The sequence below is a fragment of the Lingula anatina genome, chromosome 2, assembly GCF_051362555.1.
Source record: "Lingula anatina isolate TDL-2025a chromosome 2, LinAna3.0, whole genome shotgun sequence".
Classification (NCBI taxonomy): Eukaryota; Metazoa; Brachiopoda; class Lingulata; order Lingulida; family Lingulidae; genus Lingula; species Lingula anatina.
In genome coordinates, this window is record NC_141768.1 from 32,552,771 (window position 1) to 32,573,335 (window position 20,565).

Genomic DNA, 20,565 nt, shown 5'->3' on the forward strand with positions numbered 1-20,565 from the left:
TCTTTGGGAATGGTCTCTAAGACAAGGTTCCCACAGATTGTCAGCTTCCGGGAGCCGAGCGCGCACAAAATTTAATTACCCCCTTACAGCTTTGAGAAGGCGGTACAGACATTTAAGCCGGTTTAGCTGACAGCAATCTACTGAGACTCCCCAGGGGGAGAGAGAGGTTTAAATATCTGTGGGAATGGTCTCTTTATCTTTTGCTGTGACGCGAGTTAGTGAATACAACTCTTTCATATTCTTTTACGTTATTTATTAACTATTACCAGTTGGTTCCCTCGACGCTTCTATTTAATTTCTCTTTCTATCTCTTTCAACCTCTAGCGGCTTTCTCTCCGATTAGATTACATTCCTTTGCTTTTAAAAGTACTATGAGAACATGTCAATCAATTCAGTTAGTCTACAAAGCTGTCCCCTTACTCGTAGCTGTCATTACTAGCATTACAGAAATACATGTCGCAGGTCGTTTGCAGATTGCTTGGTCGATTGATCCATATGAGTTATATAGGCTAAGTTCAGATTGTCACGTATGGCCTGTCACTCACATTTCAAGTGAAGACGTAAAAGCAGCTGTATATTGCTGGTATATCTGCTAGAGTAAAGATATCTAAGGGCATTTCTAGGGCGATAAGGCTTAACAAACGCATGTGGCCTCTGCTGCTCCAGTTTCAGGGTAGTGTTTTATGTTGTAGACTTGTGAAGATTCTTTTGTCTATATAGCTACTTATATTTGTCTGGTCTTACCAGCCAATATTTCGTCTGCTTGCAGTCAGACCTAGCCAGTCTATTGCAATAACATAGCTAATGAAACTGTTCTACACTTGTTGGAATTAGAAATAGCGAGTCAGAAATTTACAGGTAAGTCCTTATCTAATCTGAACAAAAAGGAGAAAGTTTTTAATGTAGTTGTATACTTGTATATTATGTTGATATTATCTAAAAAATAGATCAAGACAGCCTGAGCGTTCACTATTTGGCACACTAAAACAATTACATGTTTTGAAGTTTATATGTTATGAAGTTTATGAGCAAGATATTAAACACTAATTCAATCTCTGTGTATGCCCGTGACAGCCAACCAGTCGGAATGATTTTTTACTAACATTCCTATGACTGGATTAAAGCAATTTAAAATTATTTGTTTTACAGCAAACAAAAAAACAAATGCATCAAGTTTATCCTTTCTAAATTCCGTTACTATTCTCCTCTTTATGTAAAGACACATCGTGACTGTTCATACATACTCGGTATAGCCATCACCTGTGTCTGTCGTCGCCGTCGACGCCATCACCGTGCCCGTGTGTGTGTGTGTGTGTGTGTGTGTGGGTGTGTGTGTGAAATTATTATTTTTCTGTGACTTTGAGTAACCATGTGTCTGAAGCCCTGTGCAGTCCTTAGCAAAATGAAAAGTTTTCAGCTACCAGTTTACAAGGAAAATTTGTATTACTGCTTATTTGCAACAAATTTGCAAGAATAGCATCATAAGTTTGCAACATGTTTGCAATAGGATGGAAGATATAGTTTGGGCCCTAGGTTTGCAAGAAAGTCTCTGTGCGCAAAAAAATTTGCATCAAATTAGCAGCAAATTTGCAAGAACTTCTTAGGGTTGCAGTATGTGTGAAAGTATTAATGTTTTTGCAAATTTGCCACAAATGTGCAGCAAATTCGTGGTGATAATGTTGTATATCATTAAGTAATATTGCATCAAAATTGACGAAAGCTTATTTTGTGCACTAGTATCATTGTTTTCTGCTTTGTGTCTGTACAATTGACGTCTTTAGTATCTTGTTTTGGCACGTTCCATATTTATGACCTTGGACATAATAACATCCAAGTTATGACTTACTGGTGTTAAGTAAACAGCCTGTTATTGCATGTAATACGTAGCATTTAAAGGAGCTGACCACTGGGGGCTTTGAAATACAAACTAGAGCACAAGCACATATATGAACACAAACACAAACATATTGGTATGCTGAACATCCGTCTCTGTTTCAGCATGTTGACACTCGGTCTTCAGGTATGTCGCTTTTATCTGTTTGTCTAGCTAAATCAAGGGGATTTCTGTTTGTACCTACTACATAAGGACAGAGGGATTGGGGGCAAATAAACTGCCTGGGTGTTGTTGTAGGCCATCGAAAGCGATCCAGTACACAGGGGCGGATCCAGAGATATTTTCTGACAGCCTTCCAAATTATCTTTGTTGATCCATCTTCCATTTTGACCGTTTTCCGACAGAAAAAATCAGCTACCCGTCAATGTAAACTTGAAAATCTGGCCGTCTTCCGGAAGACGCAGAAGACGGCCTCAATCTGCCCATGAGTAGAGTTTCTCTTTCTCCATCTCTCCGTCGGATCGATAAAGAAGGGAAGTTTTTCATGTAAGTAAAACTGAGCTTAAATTTTTGACTAGTTGACGACGTTGCGTCTCCTTCTCGGAGACTTCAGCTGGTTAACTGTGAATATAGGTAAGCTATCCTTAGTTTCTGTCCCATCTTCTGGACATTTACAAAATCAATCCACCTTGATCACGCAACAAGACTAAAAATAGTTCACCTGTATTCTCACAAGACCGGCGTCAGTCCTGTATTAGATTTGAAAAACTCCCTGTGAAATGCGACTGGATGGCTTACATCAGGGCCGTAGCCTGAGCAAAATGCCAGGGGGGGGGGGGGGGGCAATAAGCGGACACGAGGGGGCGAAGCCCCCGAGGGGGGAGGGTGTGGGGAGGTTGCAAAAAATTTTTCGCACCGTGGGAGGTTGTCCCCCTCCCACGGTGCGAAAAATTTTTAAAAACTGTATGTAAAATACTGCATTCTGGTGCATTTTAACTGTTATTTATCGCTCAATCAAAAGTCAGAAATTGTGGGTTCATTTTGCCATAAGTATAGTCAACTTTGCAATTATATTTTTTGCACCTCAAATCCCAGGGGGGGGGCAGCTGCCCCCCCTGCCCCCCCCCCCCCCCCCCCCCCCCCCGGAGGCTACGGCCCTGTACAAACATATTATTATATCGTGAAACAGATTGTTTTAGTGAATGATGCTAACGAAATCTTATAAAACTTTATTTACTCAAGTGATCGTCGCGTTAGTAAACAAGACCGCTCAAACTCAAAGTCGTGTGACTGGACTTGGTAATCTTGCTTAACATTGTACATCGTCAAGTGACAAATTTACAAGGTGCTGTAAAATACATCTTTTGAGCTAAAGACAACAAACCAATGTTTTATATTTGTTATTAAATCAGCTCCCAGGACAAGCAATAAAAGTCTCAGTCACTTGTCTCAGTAATAAACCATTATCATATTTATGGGTTCCATCTATATTGAGAAACCCTGTATTATGTGAATTATTTCCAGGTGCAGAACTGGGTCAAGCTTCAGTTTAAAATGGCATCACGTATGTATACACATACAGTATTCATGCTGGTGGGTCTGGTGTCAGTGCCACAAGTTATTGCAGACATTGGTAAGCGCCATTTATGTCTTCAGAGGTTTATGCACATGCACTTATGGTATTGTCATACAATTGGTCCAACTATACAACATTGGTCAAAAAGGTTGTCCCACCCCCAATTTCATGTGCTTTTATTTATAAATGATCAGCTCACGGGTGAAATTTGTTATAAATAGTGATTTTCATTCCAGATACCATAACTAACATGATTATTGGTGCAGAAAATATAAAGTAGCAGTTAAGCTATCCACATTTAATACCATTAATTCACATTTATTACATGTACCCCCTCAAATCCGATGTTCCACTGTCATTTCCATGGAAATAAAGAAATGCCCATTAAATTGAAATGACACCACCAAAAGTCACTAAATTTACGCACATACAGCATTAGGGTGTGCTCGTTAAAGGTCACGTGTCTATTAGCGTGTGTGGTTACCGCGCACTGTAGACGGCGCCACCGCCTTCAACAAGGGTAACAATTCTGTTTCGTGGGATTTTGCACCATGTTTTCTAAAAAGCTTGGCGGAATTGGTCCAGACTAGTTGGGGTTTGGTTCTCTGGATTGCACACTTCAGTTCATGCCACGGGTTCTCAGTAGGTTTATTATCAGGATTCAAAGATGGTTTCTCCAGCCTCAGAACTTTGGGTTTCTGCAACAAATCACTCACCACCTGAGAACTGTGTGCAAGTGTGCTGTCATGATGAAGCCTGGAACACCCCCCTTAGTCCTCTCTTGCAGATGGAATGAGGTATTAGTTGAGAATGTTAGGTCCAGTGACCCCAGAACTACCAGAACTTGGTCAACTATCACTAGGAACAAGCTGGTTTTGCTGAAGAATCAAGGTATTTCTTGAATGCCTTCGCTGGTCAAGTTACCCTGTAGGGTCCGTAGACATGTTGCAGAATGCTTTTTGGAAAGTTTGTACAAGATAATATCGCCTGAGGTGTCAGGTCATACCACGTTTGGAGAGAATTCCAAGCCCATGGTTTTAGTGCATAGTTCTTTCCGGAAAAAAACGTTATTGGGGCAATTCACGGAAACGTTTTCAACAAATGTCTCACTCCATTTGAAAGAGGTGACTTCAGAGAAACTGCAGGCGTCATCGTGGAAATGCACGTGCTCACAACTCTCGTCTGCTGAGTGATTTGTTGCAGACACCCAATGTTCAGAGGATAGAGCAATCACCTTTGAGCCAAGTTATTAACCTTACTAAACATCTGTGGCATGGATTGAAGTGTGCAATGGAAAGGAGAACCAAACTCCTAATAATCTGGACCAACTCCCCCAAGCTCTTTTGGAAGAATGGGACAATGTCCCATAAAACAGAATTGTTACCCTTGTTCAAGGCAAGCCGCGCCACCTACAGGAAGTAATTACAGTACGCGGTAAACGCAAACGCTATTATACAAGGGGCCTTTAACGAGCACACCCTAATGCCAAATGTGTGTAAATTTGGTTACATTTGGTGGTGTCATTTGGCGCCAAGAAGTCTAGGCGGTCGATCTCACTGATCTTTCAGCCGACTGTAGTAAATGAAGGATCTCGCGGCATTGACTTCAAAATCGTTTCCCCTGCATATATATTTCAATCAAACTTGAAAACAAATTGCTTATTCTTCCCAAAATTTTTATTGCTAGCATACGCTATGTATGGTCTATATGAAGATGATACTACATATCCTACCCACTGTCGACATTTGGTTTCATCCAGAACAGACATCCCCCCCCCCCCGCCACCCCCGCCACCAGTCCGTTTTATATCCTATTTCTACATCCCCTCCCCGCCCGAGATTTTTTAAAAGAATTCTCCTAGCCTATAAGCATATCATATTGAAAAATGCAGAACAATGGTTCAATATGAACACAAACATGTATGAGAAGTGAATAAGGACCTGCAATTTTTCTCTATGGAAATGGTTCGGAGATTCCAAGGATTAAAAGATATAATTGTTAGCGTTAATTTTTTTAGTATGGTTAGTAAATTGAATACCCAGAACGTATTAAATAATAATAAGCTTCATTAGATATTCTTTTCACTGAATGCATTACAAAATATTACGATAATGAGACGATCAAAACATGATGCCTTTTCTGCCCTAAAGGTTCATTCTGGCACGTGACAGACTTCCACTATGACTCCACTGTATTCACCAGTCAGGACTCGTGTACCTCTCCTGTAGCAGACATTGAGCAGAAGCCGTATGGTGACTATCTCTGTGACTCCCCTTGGTCCCTCATCAACAGCTCCGTACACGCCATGAAGCAGATTGAACCTAACGCAGATTTTATACTCTGGACAGGGTAATATTGATATTTTAAACTTGATATTTTACTTCTTCATCTTAGGTAAGTTTGTGGGTGCTGTTTAACTGTTTTTTCCCAAAGTTTGGCTTATCCTCGTCTTACGTCAAAAGGGGATGCATTTAGGCTTGATGAAAACGAATCCCCTTTCATGAGCAAATTTTGAAGACTAAATAGAAAAAATGCATAAATATTAATTTCTTCTCATTTAAATCATTCTTAAAAGAATATTCTATAGTTACTGTACTTGGTTTATAGAAATATTAATAAAATATGATGATTATTTTTGAAAGAAAATAAACGTAGTCTTGACTTGAAATTTTTTTAAAACTTTGTGACCAACAATTTTAATTTACTTTTACCCAAGATAAGTCATAAGTAGTCAAGTCAGAAATTCACATTGATGAAACTGATTTATTTGGGCGACATTAATTCTAGTAAATGTTAAAAGGGTTTGTAAGCATTACTGATCCTCAGGTAAGTTCAACAAGAAGTGCATTATGTAGTAAACGTGTCTTTAAAATCTTACACTTTGTCCCTTTAAATAGGATATTTGCCGTAGCTGTTTAGGACTTAGAAAGTAGGAAAAGTAGGTGTTAGACAAACATTAGATTTATTTGCACACAGTCATATATGTGTCCAGTGTTTGTGTATTTAAAAAAGTATGTTTTTATCATATTAAAATTGTTGCAAGGTTGAAGAATAAGTATACCCAAAATGACAGAAATATTTCAACTCGATATTCCAGGGACAACGCACCTCACATCGACGAGAGCAAGGACAGCTCTGAAAATATCATCAATATCATTTCCAATCTGACTGGTATATTAATGGACGTCTTTCCGAATACGAAAGTGTACGCAGCTCACGGTAACCATGACTACTTCCCTCACAACCAACTTCCGCCGCATGAGAATGAAATTTACCACTCAGCAGCTAACATGTGGCAACGGTGGCACCGCGATTCCACGGCCAACACTACATTAAGAAAAGGTTAACACGGCTTTAGGCCTTCATTCAGCTGATCCAGCCCATATATGAATAATGCCATTGTTTTACGACGTGTAACCACTTTGACTTGCGTAAAAGAGTCACTCCACTCCTAACTGTCTCGTTTTCAATTTAAAGTTTTTTGAAGTTAAAAAAAGGTATGAAGGACATGAAAGGTTCTGTTGCTGTAATGTTATACAGGATTTGCTATGTTAATACTGTTTGTTATGTAAATGAATGGCCAAAGCAAAAGAACAGAATGTTTAGATAAGTATATGTTCTTTTATCATAAATGAATATTTTCATCATGCCCACAGATTCGTTTAATGTCGATCTGTCATCTTCTTTAGTCTGACCTGGCGTCACTAGATGTCGTCCGTGTCGCCAGTGATCGACAACTGTTGTTGCTGACCCGCACCTGACCATGAGGCACTACAGGAGGTCATTATACAGGTGTGGGAGAAAGCATCTGCATTCGTCTCTGCTTATATTTTTGGAGGCCTTTCTAGTCCATATTCGCTTTTACCTTCTCCTTCTGTAGGATTCTGGAACTTACAGTGTACTGGCCTTCACAGCTGAGGCGTTTGATGGAACCTCTGATGCTCTCAGTTTATCTTCTGGTGTACTAAGGGTTTCTCAGGGTGGTATGTGACGTCATGGCAGCAGCAAAGCTTATTAATCTTGAAGTAGCTATCTTTCTTTTTTAAAGCTTTTCTGCTGACACCCTTCTGACATATGGCAAAACAACCATATCCCTAAATCTTTAGAAAAGTTTTTTTAGTGAGGGGTTGTTGTTTTTATCCTTCTGTCTTTAAACTGAGTCCATTTTTTATTTCGGGAAACCATATTGCTTGAGGACATTTCTGATGTTTTTAATTCTCCTTTTTTGTCTTCCTCCTTCACGCAACCAATTGTAGACCCCGCCCCTAAGCGTCCAGACTCCTCTTGGTTAGTCTTGAATAGGATGGTGGGAATCTAAGGTGAGATATTGGTTGGCATGAGTCTTTTGTTTTCAACAACTGTTTTCCATCACTGGCGACGCGAACTTAGTGACACCAATATAGACTAAAGAAGGTATCAGATTAACATCAACACAAATCTGTAAAAACCTATAAATATCAACAAACTATATATTTAAACTATGTTGAATATTGTCATAGGTGGCTACTACACGGTTAGTATCAGACAAGGGTTGGTGGCTGTTGTGTTGAACACAAACTTGTATTATAACAGCAACAAAGTGACTGCTGACATCAGTGACCCCGCTGGACAATTTCAGTGGTTTGATCAGGTCTTAGATCAGGCAGCTCAAAATGGCAATAAGGTAAAAGAATTTACCACTCGAGATTCATAATGTAGTATTTTAATATTGATTACTAGTATTCTTAAGGTAGTCCCTTTTGCAGTAGAGATCTGACCTGGCCCGTTTTTAAAATAATTTTGTTTGAAAAGAAGTGTGTAATTAAACCAGATACTACTAAACATGTTCTCACTTCCTTATTTGCACACCGTGCATGCATGTTTCTAATCTTTCTTTTTTACTTTTTTTTTACTTTTCTTTTTTGTACTTTTGATATTTCACAATATTTGACTAGGCTTACGTGATTGCACATATTCCAACTGGTATGTACGAGGAAGGCGATTCAATGATAAGACCACAATTCAATAAGAAACTGAATGACCTCATCATCAAACACAAGAATACAATAGCAGCCATGTTTTACGGTCATCACCATACCGACACGTTTAAGCTTTGGTACGATCAGGGTACGTATGCTGGAAGGCACCATGGTTCTTATAGGCCAGCTTAAAGCTTTCTGGTGCAGGAATCAGTCGTGAAGATTTTATTCCCTTAAGCCTTTGCTACGATTGACTAAAACTGAGGTCTTACAAGTAACTAAATTGAAGTATAAATGATCCACCAAAATAAGTATATACGGATATGAATCAATAACTTAAGTAAAACTGTTTGTTTTTGACAAATGTGCCGACAAAGACATTGTTTACTAATCAAAAATATCTTTTCATTAGGTGAACCAGTAGCGTTTGGACTGGTAGCACCTTCCGTAACACCATGGCGTGCCATTGTTCCTGCCATTAACTTAAGCACACCTGCCCACAACCCAGGCATCCGGCTCTTACGATATGATAGACTGACTTACCAACTAAAAGACATTTGGCAGTATTACCTGGAATTGCCTGATGCAAATGACAAGTCCAAGGCTCAGTGGAAACTAGAATACAAATTCAGCGAGGCATATGGCGTTCACGAAATTTCCTCCACCTCACTGGCGCAGTTGGTGTCCGATTTGGAGAAGAAGACCGATGTCTTCATGAAGTATTTCCGTTATAACATAGTCAGTGCTAAAGGCGAAAGTGCCCCTACATCTTGTGACACCAATTGTCAGCGACTTTATATCTGCTCTATTAAAGAAGTAGACGATGATAGGCACAGTAAATGTGTAAAACCCGTTAGCAGTAATGGTTTCAGGCCCGTGGTGTTTATTTCCTGGGATTTTTATTTTCTTTTTACTATAATGATTGTCTTCGGCTGCGTCAGTAAAAATCATTTTTTGTAGTTGTCCCGGAATTGATAGTTTGAAAGTTTACCCATCAAATGAAATGTTCTTTGACATGAAATATACAAACTTGACTTTGTAAATATGTATTTTTTCAAATCATTTTTCTTCGATTTTCCCCCATTTCTCTAATTGATAAACGAAAACAAGAATTCAAATCGTGTTTTAAATAAATTCAATAATATCAATAATTAATAATTATCATATATGAAAGCGTTGTACGCCTAACAAAGGGTATTCATGATCAGTGTCTATTCACGGCCAATGGTGCGTCTGGTCTCATCTGGCTGCTAACAGGCTATAAGCATTGGTTCTGACAGGTTTCTAAAAGTTTGATCTGGAATAACATTCAAGGCATCGGTCAGAGCCTGTCCGACTTGGTTCAATTTTGTAGGACCATAGGGCCGTTGATGTGGCGATCGAGTAATGACCAGATAAATTAATGCTGTGACAAACTGCGTGGCTTAATTCAAGCAACATTAAACTATATAATATATAATATAATATAAAATATATAATATCGGTATACACAAAAAAGTGAAAACATTAAAAAGGAATGGGAACAATTATAGTTGTCATAATTTACTGAATGCTAATTAACATCTTACTAAATCAAATTTAGTCGGACTATACACTGTAAAAACAGTGTTTAGCACTTAAACACATTTCTAAGCGCCTGTTTTGTCTCATTTTTTCGACGCGTTTAGCCCCTAAGCACGTTAAGCTCCCTAACATGTTACACGCTTTGACGCGTTTGACGCCTATTAAATGTAGGGTGTATTTGCTTATCTTTTTGATGGTAAGGGTTTCAGCTGTTTTAGTCATACACACACACACACACACACACGGAGTCACGGTCACCTTTAACTGATATAGCTATTTATATCTATAACAGGGTACCGTGAACTGTCAATATCGTTGACTTAACTCGATCACCTTTACAGCGGGACTTATTCATCCTTGTGGTAGCTGATCTTGCGAGGGAGCTTATTTGAATATATTTCTGAAAATCAAGTAAGGAAAATTCATTAGTTTTCTAAAGACACGAAACAGCTATCACTTTTATTTTAAAACAGTTTTTTTCATATTTTGATTAAATGCGTTACATTATTGGTATCTATTTATTTTTTCCGGAAATAATGAACAATAGAACATCAGAATAATGGTTCATTGAAGCTTTCATCGCATGCTGGTTATTTTGGTAACCATAGTCCGAATATTTAACAAATCGCACCGCTCTAGTCGCCTACTAACCCCAAGCTCAATTTGGACTTAACTGCTAAATGTAGTTCATACAGCTCTAAGAACTAATAAACGGACATATAAGATCTTAGTACAGCATAAGACGTGTTTTGGTTATTTATAAAAAAGGTTTTCAAAACATTAAATAATGTTTTTCCAGAATGTTATAAAACGCTTATAAAGCCGCAGGGGCATCATTTTGCATGGAGTTAAAAACACCCATAACGTTACCATAACGTTATTCTATACCATCACCATCATGTATCCAGCTGATAACGTCGTGAATTTGTTATTTGGATTATTATTTAATAGGCCTATTTTAAATAATCACACGTTACTGCAAGGAAGGACACAACGCGTTCGAGCAGGCTGCTCCACGCCTCCAACAGCTCCATACATGTACGTTTACAAGGGGAAGTGTTAAGCCAAATTGTTGAGTCTTGTAATAAACTTGTTATGGGATCGTATACCGGTGAAGCATTTTTTTTCTGTGATAAGCTTGAAAAGCTAAACGTGTTGTTCAGCAGCTCCACGCGCTTAGGAATTCCACACCTATAGCAACTCCATATGTTTAGCAGCCTCACGCGCTTAGCAGGGGAGGTGCTTAGACACTGTGCTTAGCTTGCGATAGACTTATTGTAGAAACATAAAGCGATGAAGCTAAACGCGTAACACTGCCAACGTGTCTTGATTTTTCTTCTGTGAAACGCTTGAAAAGCTATACGTGCTTAGCTTTTACACATATTTCTAAATGCGTATAGGTGCCTAACGTGTGTTGTATGTATTTAGATGCTAAACACTGTTTTTACAGTGTAACTGAATTTAATGGGTTTAAATTTGGTTAAAGAGTTTTGCAAAACCTGTCTCTGGTTGATAATTATAATTTACAACCCGACTTTTCGAGACATTACTGACTTTTATTCTAAAAAATTAAAATTTAAATAATCAATCTGAATTAATATATACTGTAATTTTAAAATGCCGCATCGCCTGTTGGTTAGAGTGTCCACCTCCGGAGCGGTAAAACGCACGTGGGTTCGACTTTAGTCCGGGGACATACCAGTCCTTCATAAACGGTACCTGCTGTCTCCCCGCTTGGCACTCAGAACTATTGACTGCAAATTAAGCACGATTTTGCACCTTCAAATTTCGAACACACGTACCATATCATGTACCTATTATTCTTACAAGTATTTTCTGCCAAAAATGCCAAAAGAAAAATTGTTATCTTATCATGTTGGTGAAAAAAATGTTTTTTCTTCGAGCCCACGTCTTCACTTCCGTTCACCTCCAGCTAAAATTTTTTATGAATATCAAGAAAGTCCTAACTCCTAAAATAAAATTGATATAGTCCTGACTTTACTGCGAATATCTAGAAAGTCTTAACTCTAAAAATAACATTAAGATATTCCTAACTTCCCTATGAATAACTAGACAGTTCTACTTTTCCTAAAAATATTCATGCAGTCTTTACTTTGTGAGTCACGTGGCGAAATAACAAAGCAAACTTATGTATTCAGTCTTTTATTTACAAGTCCATAGAAACAAAAAACCTGACATGTAACGTAATAATACACTTTAAATGTATGCACTACTAATTAGTAACACAATTTACTGACATAATTCCGTCGTGTATCAGTAAATTGTTATAATCTGATCCTGATATGCGTCACTGAATTCCGTCACTTCAGGTAAGTTAGTCGCAGGACTTCTCTATTTACATGTAGGTCACAGCTCAAAGTTACATTAGCTTGTCTTTTACAAGGAGAACCTGTGTTACATGTTGTAGACCTGCTAGTGTGAAAATCTCAGGGACGATTTAATGTAACAAACACTTGTGGCCTCTGCTGCTCCAGCTCTTGGGAAAGTGTTTTCTGCAACGTTGGGTTGTTGTATGTGCTTGCGTAATTAAAATATTTCTAAACTTGTTTAAAATTGCATCGCACATGTATGTAATATCCATGCTAGTGCTTATGGTGCCAGTGCAACACGTTACTGGAGACATAGGTAAGCGTCATTTATATTTTCAGAGGATTAACAAATGTACTTATGGTATTGGTACATGTATAACTAAGCGACACATGCGATTGGTACATGTATAACTATCTACTCTTAGTTATACATGTACCAATATGAGTGTTATATCCATACTTTAAGGAATCTAGGTAATTGACTTTGTCCTAATCTGATGTGGACTTGAAGCTGGCGGTTAACGTGATTGCCAATTCATACTCTAATTTTCCATTAATAGACCTTATAGACTGTGGAGCCCCTCCCCTCCCCACCACACACACACACACACACACACACACACACACACACACCACCGTGCTTTGAAATCGCTTCCCTACTCCATTAAATTGACATGTCAGCATCTAAATGCGTATCATAGGCGGTACGAATAACTTGTTTGCACGTATAGTAGGTACTTTAAAGGATGTCAGACATAAGAAATGTTTTAACATGACAACCATATAGAGAGTAAACTTTAATGGTCGACTGATTTAATGCGGTAGCGTACATCAGTCTGTATACCTAGAATACATCTGCAACCAAAGTTAAATCTGTGTTTAATCAGGGAATTATATCCGATATAATTCCCTGGTTTAATCTTCACTAACTTTATTTCATAATCGCGGCTTACATTGCTAGGCATAGACGGTCTCTTCTCGATTTCCCAGGGGTCTTAGAGCGATCTTACATTAAAAGGACCCTGCATGACAACGGTCGCCTACATGCCTCAAACCCAGAAGTGTCACTACCGATTCAGCCATTTTAACAAAGCTAGACAGCAAAGCTGGCAAATATACAAATATACAGACACCAAACCATTCTTCAAGTTCGAAATGTTCCGTTACCCCCCCCCCCCTCCGTCCATATTTCTTTTCGAACGGTTACATTTAATATGCATGTACATACCGGATCGTAAGCTGCGAAGGTGATGGGAATCACCCGAGACATTCCAGTGCCTCGTAAATAATAAAATCAAACGAAGTTTTGCGGTATCATGTTTATAACTAATTAAAAAATAATTTAAGACCACAATAAAATTACCAGATTAAAAGACAACCCTTACTTGACGCCTTTTCTTCCCTCCAAGGCTCCTTCTGGCACGTGACAGACTTCCACTATGACTCCACTGTATTCACCAGTCAGGACTCGTGTATCTCTCCTGTAGCAGACATTGAGCAGAAGCCGTATGGTGACTATCTCTGTGACTCCCCTTGGTCCCTCATCAACAGCTCCGTACACGCCATGAAGCAGATTGAACCTAACGCAGACTTTATACTCTGGACAGGGTAAGATTTCATTTTTTAAAAATGATTCAATCTAAAGTTTATTAAGTGTTTGATTCCAATCCTCCCCCATTTTGCATAAAAGTTTTTTATTGGCAATTTAATTTAATACAAGTTATTCTTTCTAACTAGTAATTTTTTGATGAATAAGAGGACTGCCTAAAAAATAATAATAACACAAATGTGTTCCTTTCCATTATGATCATTCTACTCATTACACATGTATTTTGTTAATAGCCGTCATTCTTATAAGATATGTCTTTTATTTCTCTTTATATAATATAACAATATATTAGTTTTCTATTGCCAGTTCAACGAGAGGCTTTGCCTTAAAGGTTTTCTTTTAATATTAACACAGACTACTTTTATCCATGTATCAATAGTTATTGAGTTAAAAATCCACTGTGTAAAATTTCCCTGCAAAAAATTCAGACTCAACGTATCTTCCTGGATAAACGTTATTATTTCCAACTAACATACGCCTTTCTTGACACTCACAATAACTCTGTTACAATCTGGGGGAATCAAAAAATCCCCAACCCATACCAAGGACTGACTTCTGGGTTCAAACTGTGTCATCATGGTTGAAGTGGTGGGGAGGGGGCAAGATTCGTCAGGAGGTCGTAAATCAGATTGACTTTGGCGACATGATGAAAATACACTGGTACAACAATTCTACATGTCCATTCTAGGGACAGCGGACCTCACATCGACGAGAACAAGGACAGCACGGAAAATATCATCAGCACCATTTCCAATCTGACTGGTATATTAATGGACGTTTTTCCGAATACGAAAGTGTACGCAGCCCACGGTAACCATGACTACTTCCCTGCCAACCAACTTCCGCCGCATGAGAATAAAATTTACCGCGCAGTAGCAAACATGTGGCAACGGTGGTACCGCGATTCCACGGCCAAGAGAACATTAAGAAAAGGTAAGAGTACTTTAAGGCCTTCATTCCGATGAACCAAACTATATACTATCATTGTCATTTAGAAACTCGTTAATCATGAGGCGCGGTCCAAAATTTTAATGATAAAAAGAGGTAAATGAATACAGACTGTGAGTAAGGTACATGTATAAGAAACTAGCATGAAACAAATATAATTCAAAATACTTGCTTTTTGTCTTGAACACAATGTACCACGTGTTACGGCTCTATTCTGGTCCTCTGGTCCTCTATTCTGGCACGGAGAGACACAGTAGGCCTACGTTACGTTAGCTCTGTTTTGACCCCGAGAATATTAGTCTTATAGGCTTAAATTTTGGACACCTGCTAGTAGCATGGCGTTCGAGGGGGAACGTTCACTGAAAATAAAATCGGAGTCCAAGTGACTTCAAACTTGCAGTCCAGCAGTGGTGCCTAAAATAACTCCCAATTGGTGTCAAGTTGACTCCGATGGAGTAACGCCATCCCAGACCCCACAGGAGGGTCACAATTGACTCCATTCACACATCCCTTCATCCCTTGATTTATCTCTACAAAACAGTCACCATGACCCCATATTAAGGAATTTTTGACTCCTTGGCTCATTGTAAAACGAAACAACAACAGTGCCAAGCGGGGAGACAGCAGGTACCGTTGATGAAAGACCGGTATGTTCCCGGTGGGAGTCAAATTAACTCCGTGAGGGTCAAGGGGTGCTAGACTCTGACTAGAGAGTTAAATGACTCCAGTTTTATTCTCAGTGTTCGTTACTACGTGCAATAGTTTACAAACACAATTCACGGGCATATGGTTGATTCGCGAGATCAACGCGCTAGTAAGAGAACGGTGATATGTTTCAGCATAAAGATAAATTGCAGAAAAAGCTTACGTCTCTAGTATATTGCTTATATAATTCTTTGTTAAGGTTCTCTTCATGACTCAATCCCTAACCGAGCACTTGGGTTAACCTGAAACATAAGAGCGTAAGACTGGGTTCCCGAAAACCTATCGTACTGCAAGAATCTGTCTAACTTCGAGGGGATTCTCGCTGAATTGCATTCGGTTTCAGCGGCTTTTAAAAATGTCTGTCAAGCCCACTGAAGCTGCTAGGGGGTAATTACCTTTCGTGCACGCCTAAACTGAACGCAATTTAGCGAGAATCCCCTTGGAGATAGATCGATCCTGATACTACGATAGGGTTATGGGAATGGTTCCTAAGTTAACTAATCCAAGCTGCACTCTGGGGAGTCATTCCAGATAAAAGTGAACGATTTGTTATTACTAATCCGAACCCCATACAGGCTTTGAAGTAAAACCTTCACAAAAGCAGGGCACTTCGGGCTCTCATCTATTTCTGCAAATTCGCGACAATTTGTGACAAAGTTGCAGAAATGTCTTGCAAATTAGCAGGAAATTTTTAGCAAATTTACAAGAACTTTTTGCAAGTAAGCAGCAAATTTGTAGCAAATTTGTAGCGCATTTGCGAGAGAGTTTGCAGCAGGCCTGATAATTTGCTAAGGGGTCCCATTTATTCTGGGTTCATAAGGGGACCTATTTTTCTGTAGTTCATTTGCCATTTAACTGTGTTTCACTTTACCATGTTGATTTTTGTCTTAGGGGGCTACTACACCGTTAGTATAAGACAAGGGTTGGTGGCCGTTGTGTTGAACACAAACTTATATTATGGCAGCAACAAAGTGACTGCTGACATCAGTGATCACGCAGGACAACTTCAGTGGTTTGATAAGGTCTTAGGACAGGCTGCTCAAAATGGCAATAAGGTAAACTAAAAAGAAATACATTTGATATTATATTGAATATTTCAGTTTCAAATGTATGTCTTGGTAAAATTTATCGTTTAAAAAACATATCCCATGTGAGATATGTGGATAGGGGAATGTGTAGGTAGTATGGTCAGCACCAAGTGACCGAGCTTGTCTGTGGCACTCCTGCAGCACAAAATAAGCTTTAATGGGATAGTATTCTTTGGATTGGTCCTTGTGTGACTGTGGGCCTTAACGAAGCGTGTCGCTTCTGGAGTGACTGGACGATGAGGGCATCTTTATTTGGGACAAAATAAACGTTGGTGCCAGCCATGTGTTTTCGTTTGCTACATTGATTAATTCAATTTAGGTACTGATGTCACAATGGCACTAAATAAATTATTCAAAATTATTAAAACTATCTTTTCCTTAATCGGCTAGAAGAATGGGGAAGTCGAAGAAAAATCGTTTGTAGAAAATATCTAATTAAATGTAAAGTCGGCATACAGGAAATTTATAATTTAACAGTCAATCTCGATTTACAGTGTTCTTAAGGCAATCCCTTTCTGGAACAAGGAAGGAAGGAATGTCTTGACCTGATACGTTCTTAAAATCATTTTCTTTGAAAAGTAAACCCACATTTTTTAAATAATTGTCAATTACAAATTTTCACACCTTGTATTTGCAATATTTTTACTCGGTTCCTTTCTTCGTTTTGACTAGGCCTATGTGATTGCACATATTTCAACTGGTATGCAGGAAAAAAGAGTTTTAATGATGAGACCACATTTTAACAAGAGATTGAATGAGCTCATCATCAAATACAAGAATACAATAGCAGCCATGTTTTACGGTCATCAGCACACTGACACGTTCAAGCTTTGGTACGATCAGGGTACGTATACCACAATCCATTAAGCCTCGGTTTATAGGTACAGGGGTAGTGTAAAATTACTGTAAAATTCGCAGGTTTAAAAACCAGCCGCAAAGATGGTTTTTCCTTTAGCTTTTGCAGCAATGGACTGATGACCAATGTCTTGTGTAAGATCAAGCTTAAGTAAACAATGCGGCAAATTAAGAATAGGATTTATCGAAACGTTTAGCAATTTAGTATTTATGAAAAACAAGAAAATGCTTTATAACCAACAGTTCTTTTCATAAGGTGAACCAGTAGCGTTTGGACTGATAGCACCACCCATAACACCAACCCACAACCCAGGAATCCGGCTCTTACGATATGATAGACTGACTTTCCAACTAACAGACATTTGGCAGTATTACCTGGAATTGCCTGATGCAAATAGCAAGTCCAAGGCTCAGTGGAAACTAGAATACAAATTCAGTGAGGCATATGGCGTTCACGAAATTTCCTCCACCTCACTGGCGCAGTTGGTGTCCAATTTGGAGAAGAAGACCGATGTTTTCATGAAGTATTTCCGTTATAACATAGTCAGTGCTGAAGGCGAAAGTGTTCCTACATCCTGTGACACCAATTGTCAGAGACTTTATATCTGTTCTATTAAAGAAGTAGACGTTGATGGATATAATAAATGTGTTAAACCTGTGACCAGTAATGGCTTCAGGCATCGGGGAAATGTTCCCTGGAGTTTTTATTTTCTTTTTACTACGATAATTGTCTCCGGGAGCATCGGTAAAAATCAATTTTTGTAGTTGTCCCGGAAATGATAGTTATAAGGTTTGCCTTCCTTTTAAGATAATATGAAATAGTCTTTGAAATGTAATTGTTTACGAAAATAACGAATGGCAAATTATAAACACATGCAACTTTATTATATTTATGAATCCATTATTATTATTATTTCATTATAGTTTATTCATAACAAAAAATATATTTCAGGGCCCAGCAACAACTGTACGTATGAGGCCAATATGGATTCATTTCAAACAGACATTAATGTTCATTATTTAGAAATAAAACGACATTAGATTTATTTTTGTTATGCCAAATGCTTTACGCATGTAACAGGGCAGCAGGATGCAAGTCAATGTATTAAAAGGTACAGTACATATGAACCGAGCATCGGCGGAGCGTGGATTCCCAGTAACACATACATGTATAAACCATTTCTACAAGTTTCTTATACGACTCAAATAAAGTCGACATGCCAAGGGATAAACTGAATAAATCACTCGTTCATCCATAAAAGTGCTTTAGACTGCTATTTTTTTAAATTGGTGGTCGGAAATTTAACCTACTTATGTGACCTACTTTTCTACCCCATGTATATAAAGCATAGAAAGCTAGCAGAAAAATCCGTTTTGTGGGTAATATTAAACAATGTATTTGAATAATTCTCTTAGTTATACCATTAGAAACTATATGCTGGCCTTTGGTTGGTTTTTTGGCAAAAAATTGACTTCAAATGTACATGTATCTTTAAATGTATTTGTTTCAAATAGTTAATATTAACGTACATGTATTTGCAATTAAAAATGTTTGAGCCCTCCGAGTTGAAGGTAAAGTGCAACCCATTTATGTGGAACTGCAGCTACATGCATACATGCACATGCACTGCCTTGCCTCTTTCAGCGCCCGAGCGAAAAGGAAGGGGTAAGCCACATTTACAACCAACGGGAGCCGGGTGCATTTTTTGGTAGGGGGTGGATAAAAAATTTCCCATTTCCATCGACATGTTTTCATGTCAAAACAGAAAGGTTTCTGGGAATCTAAGGAGGGGAATACGCATCTTTCTGATCCACCTTTGTGCATCTGCCAGTATATGCAGACCACTGCTAACGAGAAAGAACTATGTAAAAATCACTCTTGAACAAGTGACCGCCGACATTCTTTAAAAAACAAGAATATACATTAGCAAACATTACAAATCGATGGTTAACTAGAAAATCAGAGAGGCAAAACCGCCTCCGGATATTGTACCACCAGCTGGAGTAAACGCATTCGTATGGAAAACCAAAGAGGAACACCATCACCAGTGTTGTGCTTGACAAGTTCTACACAATGCAATAAAGAAGAGTTCTCAAAAGCAGCAAAAAAATGGTCCGAACAAGCTGCAAGAAAATTTGCAAAGTTCAATTCATAATGAAAAGTGGGTCAAATATCAAATTCAAGGTAACAGTAAGATTGCAAATACATGACTTCCTGTTCAAGCTCAGTAGTAACTATGGGCCTAACTCTACCAGTTAGGAGATATAAGGGACTAAAGTGGGTGTATCTTTGCTAATTTTGGAGTTGCAGTAATGTCCCATGAATTTCGTACACAAGAAATTAATTGAAATAAAGAAAAGATCGTTTTGATCAAAATTGATGAAATGGGAGGTGCTCAGAAATTCCATGAAATTCTGTCATTTTTGACTGGAAGTTGGCTGCCCTCGCTAAGCCTTATGTTATCTTTTCCAGATGTTCGAAACTTAATGGCAAATTTCCGTATTTCACATTTTATTTTCACCACCAAATTGTACTTTTTGACATAATGCAACTCATAAACCGTAAACAAAAAACGGACACCATTTTCGGTGTTGTGCTTGACATGCTGTATAAAATGAAAAAAAAAATAAAAATAATAAATAAATAAATAATAAAAAAAACAAGAGGTCTCTACCATTATCCGTTCCAGAATTAGAGTTTTCAGTTTCGGCATCTAATGCTTCTCCTGTAAAAATGCACTAATTGACCCCAAACTCGCAACGATGAAAGGTGACCCTAAGGGTAACACATGCCCATAATGTTATAGGTTAGGTCTGTGTAGTTTCTAAACTCGGCAGAAAAAATTTTACGTCAAAGGTCAATTTCAAGGTCACAGTTATAGCCAGTAGCCTATATGACTTTCTTTTCAAGTTCAATAGTAAGGTGTATCTCTGCCAATTCTTGAGATATAATTGATGAAAATTTTGCTTGTTTACAATGCATTTATTTTGGAATATAGATCTCATACGAAGAGTTGTTATCCCTTTAATTGTCCTTCATTGCGCATGGCTTATCTCTACTTTCATCACTTTTCTCCGATACGTGAATTTTAAGGATAA

The 20,565-nt window shown here is 38.3% G+C and overlaps 2 protein-coding genes across 3 annotated transcripts; both read left to right on the forward strand.

Annotated features, from left to right (window-relative positions):
* Positions 1 to 441: 441 nt before the first annotated feature.
* Positions 442 to 9,411, forward strand: LOC106169979 (acid sphingomyelinase-like phosphodiesterase 3b). 2 transcript variants are annotated; one of them, XM_087004510.1, is made up of 7 exons: positions 442 to 858; positions 3,359 to 3,467; positions 5,561 to 5,759; positions 6,508 to 6,752; positions 7,910 to 8,073; positions 8,345 to 8,516; positions 8,781 to 9,411. In XM_087004510.1, exons 2-7 carry the CDS (start codon positions 3,389 to 3,391, stop codon positions 9,326 to 9,328), a joined length of 1,407 nt encoding a protein of 468 aa, XP_086860636.1. In that variant the 5' UTR covers positions 442 to 858; positions 3,359 to 3,388; the 3' UTR covers positions 9,329 to 9,411. The 2 variants fall into 2 exon arrangements, with proteins under 2 accessions (XP_086860636.1, XP_086860635.1); XM_087004509.1 differs by lacking the exon at positions 442 to 858 and adding an exon at positions 1,985 to 2,020.
* Positions 9,412 to 12,252: 2,841 nt separating this feature from the next.
* Positions 12,253 to 18,350, forward strand: LOC106169992 (acid sphingomyelinase-like phosphodiesterase 3b). Its single transcript, XM_087004512.1, has 6 exons — positions 12,253 to 12,577; positions 13,671 to 13,869; positions 14,559 to 14,803; positions 16,415 to 16,578; positions 17,284 to 17,455; positions 17,723 to 18,350. Exons 1-6 carry the CDS (start codon positions 12,517 to 12,519, stop codon positions 18,229 to 18,231), a joined length of 1,350 nt encoding a protein of 449 aa, XP_086860638.1. The 5' UTR covers positions 12,253 to 12,516; the 3' UTR covers positions 18,232 to 18,350.
* The last annotated feature ends 2,215 nt before the right edge of the window (positions 18,351 to 20,565 follow it).